Here is an 8,762-nt window from a genome sequence, read left to right on the forward strand (position 1 = left end):
CCACGGCCGCCGGGACCGCGGCGCCGGCCCGCCGAGCAGCAATGCAGCCAGTGCGCACGCGCGCCCCGCCCCGCGCATGCGCCCCGCCCCACGCATGCGCCCCGCCGGCGCCGCGCCCCGCGCACGTGGGTCGGCCCGCAAGGACCTGGGGCCAGGGCTGAGGACTGCAGCTCAGGGGTCGGTGGGGCTGGGGGCGGGAGCTCCGCGGTGGGACGTCTGTTGCCCCGGCCCCGACGGCGGCCGCCGCGAAGAAGAACCTTGGTCCCCACTCACCCTGCCCCGTTGGAAGCACGTCCGCTCGCGCACCTTGCCCCTGTCCCGTTGCCTCCCCCCTCCACCGCGGGCCGGAGGGGCTGGTTGCGGACCCCCGCGAGTGGTGACAGCATCCGCTTAGGATTCCCATAACTGACGGGGTGTGAATCTGCTTAGAAGGCACATGTTTTGGGAACCAAAACTGGCTGCAAGCGGCTGCGCAGCACAGGCCCCTCCCTGCCAGTGCAGCTGGAGGGGGCGGCCGGGGCCAGGCCACCGCGGGCCTCTCCCACCTCAGCAGCCTGGCGGGGCCCTGCACACCCCTTGGACTACAGGGCCTCTAGGCCTGGGATGTCAAACGGGGGCCCCTCCAGGCTGCCCTGCTAGCACCGTGGTCCCCCACCCCCCTCACCACCACCACCACCACCACCACCACCACCACCACCACCACCGGAGGACCCAGAGAGGAGAGAGGAGGGGGACCAAGGACACAGTTACCCACTTCGTAGCTGCTGGTGGAGCTGCAGGCCTCCCCCAGTCCACCCAGTAGTCCAGTGTCCCAACAGTGGGGGCCTGGCTCCTGGGACATGTCTGTGAATAAGGGGTCACTGCAGAACAGGGGTAGTGCCCTATTCGGTCCTTGGTAATCTGCCTGGCTCCCCAAGTGCCCACCGTTATTCCCTGTGTACACGTGGAGTGGAGTCCTTTGCAGCAGCGTGGCTGCCAGGTTTCCCCTGCCCTCATACCTGCAGTGGTCAGTCTCCTCTGGTGGGGTCTCCTGACCCTGTGTGCAGAGACTCCAAACACAGATGGGCACAAAACAGGACATGTCTCACTACTGTCCTGTGACCACTGGGCAGCGGGGTCACCAAGAGTGAGTAGAAAGGGGGGCAAGGATGTCAGGAATTTGGGGGGATTTCTCAAGCTCTGTAACTTCCCCATCTGGTTATTTTGGAAACTGAACCACTTCCCTAAAGTGACAGCCAGCCACACCCACAGAAGAAGCCTTTTGAGCTGTATATTTTGGGTATGATCATTAACACAATACTAACACTCGATCCAGCACTTACTATGTTATAGGCACTGGGCTAGGCCTCCCCAAAACCTTCTAGAGCAGGAAGTCTATAGAGAAGGGACCAAGGCAGGAGAGCCAGTCTCATAACTAGCTGAGGTCACACAGCAGGCCCCTTCCTGTGTGCCCTCTCTAAAGGGAACTTGTGCAGGTGCCTGTAGTAATGGAAAGCCTCTGTCCACCCTAGACTTCACACAGGAGGGCTTCCGCATTTCAGAGATGAGAACACAGGGGTTGTGGCTTCCTTCCGCTGACCAGATGGTGCAATTTTTCCCAGCAGGCCCTGGTCCCACCCAGCCCCCTCAAGGGCTGACCAGCAATAATGGAAGCCAGTGCCGGGAGGGGTTCCTTAGGGCATCCGGAAGGTTCCTAGAAGTTTTGCTTGGGCTGAGTCCAAAGGCGGAGTAGGAATAAGCCAGACCTGCTGGAGAGAGGGAAGGGCCAGCAGCAGGGACAAAGGCCAATGTAGGGGTGGGGGATGGATGCCACGCAGGCTAGTTGGGCTGGGCTGAGGTTGGGTTCTGCCTCAGAGGCTCTCAGGTAAACTTTCCCAGCACTAATATTTCTTTGCATTTTTCTGAAATGTGACTTGTGACTCTGGTTTTATTTAAGCCTCAGACTACTAAAACCTAGATGCATCCTCTTGAGGATTGAATGATGGGGGACAGCAGAGTGGGTAGGTTAGGTGGTGGGAGAAGGAAGCCTGGGCCATGGAAGGTAGAGCCAGATAGGCTGCCTGCTCAGAGTTGGACTCATGCAACTGAGGGTGGGTGGTCCTGGATTTTGAGTGCAGTCTGGGGTGGGGGGGTGGTTCTAGGGCGGAGGGGGTGCCCCTCAGAATCCTGCTCCCAGCTCACAGGGAAGTTAGCTTCAACTGTGCCTGGCAGGGGTGAAACCGGGGGTGAACAGAAGCTGCCCAGTATTCAAAAGGGGAAGTGGACCAGGAGCCTGGGTGACAGGGGTGGCAGGGAGGGACCAAGGCTCCCTGTGGAGGAGGGGGGTGTCTTGGGGGTATGCAGAGGTCATCTCATCCATCCCTCAGCCTCAGGCCTCTAGCCAGCACTCGTGGGACAAGACCAGCCCCTCCTGCATGGCCATTCCTCCCCAGGGGCCAGTGTCTGGAATTGCCAATGTGGCAGTGTCCTGTTTGGAGTGTTTTGGGTTGAAGGGGCATGCCCTGCCAGCAGCTGGGTGGGGCCCCCGTGGGGCAGAGGCAGTGCCAGCCTGGGGCGGGTGGGCTCTGGCACCTACATACAGGGGGCTCAAGGAGTTCTCACAAGGCCTCTAGGAAGCAGGTGCCTTTATCTGCGGTTTTCTCTCAGGGAGTCAGGGGCACAGACAGGCCAAGCAACCTGCAGCGAGGACATGAGGGACACAGTCTGGCCTTGGCTCCAGAAAGGGCTTTGACTGGACTCAAGGAGCAGGCAGCGGTGGGGGTAGATGGAGTGCTAGGAAGAGGAGAGACCCTGCCTGGACAGCACACCCCTCTGGGAAGCCCCCAGGGCTGGTGGGGCCAGGTTGAGGGTCAGGCAGGAGGTGGCAGGAGACCCCAGTACCCATCTGAGGCACAACACTGAGTGGGCGTGGTGGGGACAGGGCCCTAGAGGTCAGAGAGAGGCCCCAGCTGGAGTCCAGCCTCTGAGGGCTCTGTGTGGAGCTTGGACAGCACACCTGCAATGGGTGTACCCCTAAGGGCAGGGCCATGACTAGAACAGCAGGCGCGGTGGTTGCAGGGGAGACTGGAGGAGTGGAAGGGAGCAGGGTGGGCACCCTGGAGGGGATATGTGGCACAGAGCAAGAGGTCACTTACCAGGACTGTCCAAGCAGCACAGGCCAAGTGCTTAAGGGTCCACTCAGTCTGTGCAAGCTTGAGTTTTGTGTCTGAAGGTTGAGAACGACCATAGTCCACCCTGGCAGCGCTGGCGCCCCTTTCTAGATGCCCCTACTGGTGCCTGTTTCCAGCGACTGCTTTGCTGAGAAAGTGGGACAGTAATCTCAAAGCCAGCAGAGGGCCGCACTGTGCAGTGGCCATGTCAGCTTCTCTGCCCTGGGGTCAGGGAGCAGGGGGCATGCTGGGTGCCAGGCTGGGGCTCTGAAGGAGATAAGGAACAGGTAGGCATCCAAGGACTACCAGGTTCCATTTTACCCCATGCCCACCTTGTGCCCATCCCTTGTGACCCTGTGCAGGCTAACCACCTGCTTTCTGATCCCAGGAGAAACTCCTCCCCAGGACTCCGGCTGTCAGCTCCAGGGGCACCTCAGATGCTCTCTGGCATTTTGTAAGACAGCTGGCAGTGTCTTTTAAGGACCCGTGGGGGAGGAGGTTGAAGCCAGGCGAACCCACCCTTCAGGATGCCAGTCTCTTGAGGAGACAGCACCCCTGGTCCTCACAGAAATGCACAGGAGGCCCCCGCTGCTCCATCTCGCTGATAATTGGAGAACAGAGCCTCTGGTGGGAGTACTTCCCATGGAGAGCAGTCTTCACTTATTTATGAGAAAGTACCAGCATTTAACCCATGGAAACTACCAAGTTACCTCTGACCACCATGTAGAATAAGGAAGGAGCGGGGCTGCCTGGGTGAGGCCCTTCAGGAGTGTGCCTGTTCTGACTTGTTTCTCACACTTTGGTGGCAGACGCTTATTTTTCTTCCAAGCTGAAGTTCTTTTTATCCAGACTGAGATAAAACCCACTCGGTCAGCAGGAGTAACGGCCTCAGACATCATACAGAGTGAAGAGGAAAAGCAAGGGGCCTGGGCCACCTGGGGACACTCCATGCAGCCTGGGCAGTGGCCTGAGAGGCCTGGGGGTGGGGGAGTATGGTCTGGGTGGTGGCAGAACTGCTGGGACCCAGCAGAGGATCTGACCCTCCTTTCACGGATTCTTGGTGATGGGGACAAAAGACTGGGCAGAGAAGCAGGCAGCCACGGCACTGCCCACACGACCAGATCAGGCAGACCTCACCGAGTAGGGCGGCCAGGGGAAGACGGCTGTCGCCAGGAACCCAAACAGCTGTGCAAATAAGCAGCCACACCAAAGTCCCTCATGTCAAACTGCTTTATTACATCTTAAATAACAGTACAGTTTAATATAGTATCTATCTTGCATCCAGCCTCCTTGCAATACACTGACTTTAAAATTAAATACAAACAGTGAGGGGCACAGGGTGCAGAGAGCTCTACAGAGGTGTCGATGGAAAGGAAGGAGGGCTCGTGTTTATTCTCTCTGCCAGATCCAGGCCTACTGCATGTCACAGCACAGTTCTGTACAGGCTGCTGCAGACACAGGACAGAGAGAAGCCACCACTGCTGCTGTGAAGTGGGCTCGGGTGCAGGGAGGCAGCCCACGGCACTGCCGTCCAAACACTGCTGCCGGACCCTGGCCTCCAGTGGGACTGGGGAGGTCTGCGTGTTAGAGAATGATCTGCCTCAGATGCAAAAGGCTGGTTCCATGGCAGAGACAGGCCATGAGGAATTTATAGAGGAAGGCCAGGGTCTCCATTCCCTGCCCCCCACCCCTACCCCTGAATCCAACAGTGATCATTTGGAACAGGACTTTTTTTTTTTTTTTTTTTTTAAAGAAAGAAAGAAACAGTGACTAATCCCGCTGCCCAAGCGTGTAGCGCTGCCGGCTGCCCTGCTTCCGACGCTTGTGCAGAGCAGCAGTGAGTGGACAGAGCCGCAGTGGTTACAACTGTAAAGAGGTTATTTCTTAAAAGAAAAAGAACATCGAAGGACTGAGTCCTATATGCGCTTTTGAGCATTTCTACAGCATGCGATTCTAAGAGTAAACCCACCCAATATGGCAAACGATCAAATTTTTTAAAATTTAACTTAGAAAGTTTGAGATCATTATTTTCAAAACATTGATTTGTACATGGTTTCATACACAAATAATTGACTGACTATCCAAGCACAGGACGGGCGCCTCTCTGGAAAACAGAGGTTCCTGACGGCTGGGGGCGGGGCGCAGGGTAGTGTTAGGCTATTATTACGAACTTCCCTCCAACTTCACAAGGAAACCCAAGGTGAGATTAAGAACTGAACTGAGAAGGTAAGGAGGACAGGTCGGGGAAGCAGAAGGTGCCTAATCCGAGTTTACTATTCATCACACATTCAAGACCATCCACAGCCATGTGCTTGGTTCCTTTCCGTATTAGCATCTTCCTTTCTATGCCGTGTTTGTGCGTAACAATTATGTGACATGAGACAAAAAATAAAAAACGAGGGACTCAATTTACATCATTAACAATTTCAGAGAGGCTGCACCAGACCCTCTTCCTCTGTGTAACTACTGAACATAAAGGAATATATTTTAAAAAGGAAATATGAATGTTTGCAAAATCCTGTTACAAACACAACCTGAAATTTAGAACCAATTACAAGATAAAATCCTCAACTTGTTTTGCATGAACAGCACAAAACAGGGTCACTGACCTAAAATTCAAATGAACTAGTGAAAAGGTGTGTCTGCCTCGCAATTACACTCAAGTTTACCTTCTGGTTAGCACGTTTATTATAGTATTTCCTTTTAAATTCATTCAAGACAAAAAAGAAAACAAAGACAATGGTCCCGGGAGGAATGCACAATTTGTTTGAGTTTACAGCACAGAGATTCTTCTCTTCATGGGAATTGTGCTCTTGGTTTCAGCAATAAGTGAAGGAAAAGGTCTTGCCCTTTTGAAGTTCTGAGGGGTGCAGGGCATCCGCGTTAGTAGGGGTGGATTGGAAATGCTATCACTGTAACGCTTCAAGGTTGGAATGATCTTCCAGTCGACACGACGTCCGCCTGCTGTTTTAAACAAAGTTTAAAGAAATATAAAAAGAGAATATCTAAAGTCAGTGCTACTGCTCTTCCTACTGCCCCGCCCATCTGCCGCCAAGGGCACGTTATTTCAGGTGGATGCAATGCTCACCTCACAATTGCAAATCAACTCTACATCAAAATTAATCTAGCAACTGTGAACTCCTCTGTGCTGTGAGAAACACGCAGAGGTGCATGCAGGGAGGGCCCCTGGGCTGTTGAGTTACCTGTCGGTGTTAGTTCCAGATCTTGAGGAAGCTATCCCAGGACCCCGTCGCCACGGCCATCCCATCGTCAGTCACCCCCAGGCAACTGACGCGGTTGTCATGCCCGGCCAAGACACCTGAGAGCAGATGATAGCCTGGTCACTCCAGGACCCAGAGGTGCCCCACCTAGCAGTGACGTGGTGAAGCTACGTAGTGCTGGGTGGCGGGACCACGCTTCGAGGAAGGCCCCGAACCCTGAGGCCCAGCCCCCACAACGCTTCCGTGGCAGGAAAGGATGCCAGGCGGAAGAGAAGTCACGCTCCCCAAGGTGAGTAAAACTCAATATGCTCCCCTCCTAAAAACAACATGAAGGCACCTACAGCCAGGGGAAGTATTCAAAGAAAATAAAGATATACTGGAGCGCCCAGGAACAAGTCTGAATTAGGACAGCATGAAGACTAGGAACAGACATGATAACAAGGCACAAAACACAGTGAAGAACTCAGGGCCTCTCGCACCAGCTCCTGAGTACGCTCATGACGTAAGAAGCTTAAGTAAGGGGCGCCTGTGGGGCCCAGTCGTTTGAGCACCCGACTCTTGATTTCCGCTCAGGTCAGGATCGCAGGGTCATGAGATCAAACCCTGCGTCAGGCTCCCCGCTCAGTGTGGCGTGTGCTTAAGTCTCTGTCTCCCTTTCCCTCTGTCCCTCCCACTAGTGCGCTCTCTTTCTCTCTAAAATAAAAAAAACATCCAACCATCCCAATCTCAGGGCAATTACAACTGAAGACCGTAAGGCTGTGGGCTGTTCTTCGTTTGTTTATAACCCCTGAAGCCTAGCACAGGGCACAAAACACAGAGGGCTGGTGACAGATGCAAGAGGGGGAGGGCCGATGGGATGTCATACGGTAACCCCACACTGAACCCACAGTGAGACAAGCCTCCTGTTGACACTGAGTGCCTGTGCTTGGATAATTATCAGCCAGAACATTCCATGTCCGTCCAGAAGAATCCGATGGCTAATTTCAGAGAACCCTTGTCCATTTCCTATACTCCTTCGTGTCACAGCTGAGTAAAGAGACAGGCTCAGCCGAACGGAAGGTGTGCTCTGCTGTGGCACCATGACCAGGGAACTGTCGGGGCAGAGGCAGTGGGAGCAAGGGGTCTGTAAGAGGGAGCAAGGGAAGCAGGAGGGGAGCTCTGCCCAGAGCAGGAAAAGATCCACTGGAAAGTGGGAGGTCAAGGTAAGAACCCCAGAAGACCCCGAGTCATGCTCCGTTCATCCCCCTGGCAAGATACAGAGTTGAAAGATTCTGAAAGTGTCAATTCAATTCAGCTGCCTGACTGCTCATGTTTAATACAGGAAGTTTCTCATCTTTTGTACAACTTGTAATTATTATTTTTTTAACATTTTATTTTTGGGGCGCTTGGGTGGCTCAGTCAGTTAAGCATCCGACTCTTGATTTCGGCTCAGGTCACGATCTCAAGGTGGTGAGACTGAGTCCCACGTCTGCCTTCACGTTCAACGGGTAAGTCCGCTTCTCTCTTTCTCTCCCTGTCTCCTTCCCCTGCTCGTGCTCTAAAATAATAAATCTTTAAAAATATATATATATATACATAGTTTATTTTAAAAAATATATATTTTATTTTTAAGCAATCTCTACACCCAATGTGAGGCTTGAACTAACAACCCCAAAATCAAGAGTCACATGCTTCACGGAGTAAGCCAGCCAGACGCCCCTGTACAAGCTGTGTTTTAATGCACTTGACAACCACACACTTGCCTTTGATGTGTGAATTTCAGACTTTATACCTCACTGGGCACACCTGCCCAAGCCTGTGCTCCACACTTAGATGACACAGTTCCACCACGTACAGCCAGAGGGGAGAGAAAGCAAGGCGAGGGCCTTCAAGACCCAGCAGTTCGCCCTGTCCTGCCCACCTCACACGGTGAGCGCAAGGAAAGCTTCTGGTGCTAAGGAAGCCCGTGTGTCCAGAGAGCCCAAGTACGGATGCCCTGGCCTGTCACCCATCCCTCCGCCGGGCCATGCCTCGGGGCAGGCAGGTGTACTCAGGCACAGCACATGTTTCTTAGGGGCATGACAGGCACAAACCTAAACATTTCAGCCTCGGTGCATCACGTCCATCCTCAAAGGTGCTACATGAGCACGAGGGGGCCCACGAAGGCCCAGCAAGCACCTACCTGCCCTGTCGGCCTTGAGTGCGTCCCACACGTTGCAGTTGAAGTCATCGTACCCTGCGAGGAGGAGGCGCCCACTCTTGGAGAAAGACACCGAGGTGATCCCGCAAATGATGTTGTCATGGGAGTAAGTCATGAGCTCCTGGTCCGCACGAAGGTCGAACAGCCTGCAGGTGGCATCATCCGAGCCAGTGGCAAATGCGTTGCCATTTGGAAAGAACTAGAAAGCAAGGG

General features: G+C 54.2%; 2 protein-coding genes and 1 long non-coding RNA gene across 6 annotated transcripts in view; 1 reads left to right on the top strand and 2 right to left on the bottom strand.

Annotated features, from left to right (window-relative positions):
• The window catches only part of NADK (NAD kinase), a 26,519-nt gene extending 25,375 nt beyond the window's left edge, over positions 1–1,144 (bottom strand). Inside the window, exon 1 of one of the 2 annotated variants that reach the window (XM_008711612.2) lies at positions 999–1,144. In XM_008711612.2, the coding sequence (XP_008709834.1) occupies positions 999–1,081 (83 nt within the window). In that variant the 5' untranslated portion in view covers positions 1,082–1,144. The remainder of the gene's footprint in view (positions 1–998) is intronic. The other variant, XM_008711613.2, reaches the window with a different exon arrangement.
• A 3,221-nt stretch (positions 1,145–4,365) lies between these two features.
• GNB1 (G protein subunit beta 1) overlaps positions 4,366–8,762 on the bottom strand; it is a 94,291-nt gene continuing 89,894 nt past the window's right edge. For all 3 annotated transcript variants that reach the window (XM_040645653.1, XM_040645655.1, XM_040645654.1), the window contains 3 exons: positions 8,532–8,748; positions 6,353–6,468; positions 4,366–6,113 (listed from right to left, as the gene is read on the bottom strand). In XM_040645653.1, coding sequence (XP_040501587.1) covers positions 6,362–6,468; positions 8,532–8,748 — 324 coding nt within the window. In that variant the 3' untranslated portion in view covers positions 4,366–6,113; positions 6,353–6,361. The remainder of the gene's footprint in view (positions 6,114–6,352; positions 6,469–8,531; positions 8,749–8,762) is intronic.
• LOC121106392 lies at positions 6,476–8,525 on the top strand. The gene is made up of 3 exons (XR_005839001.1): positions 6,476–6,659; positions 7,803–7,857; positions 7,983–8,525. It is a non-coding gene; the product is annotated as an uncharacterized LOC121106392 (long non-coding RNA).

This window comes from Ursus maritimus, unplaced genomic scaffold, assembly GCF_017311325.1.
Source record: "Ursus maritimus isolate PB19 unplaced genomic scaffold, ASM1731132v1 scaffold_32, whole genome shotgun sequence".
NCBI classification, from domain to species: Eukaryota; Metazoa; Chordata; class Mammalia; order Carnivora; family Ursidae; genus Ursus; species Ursus maritimus.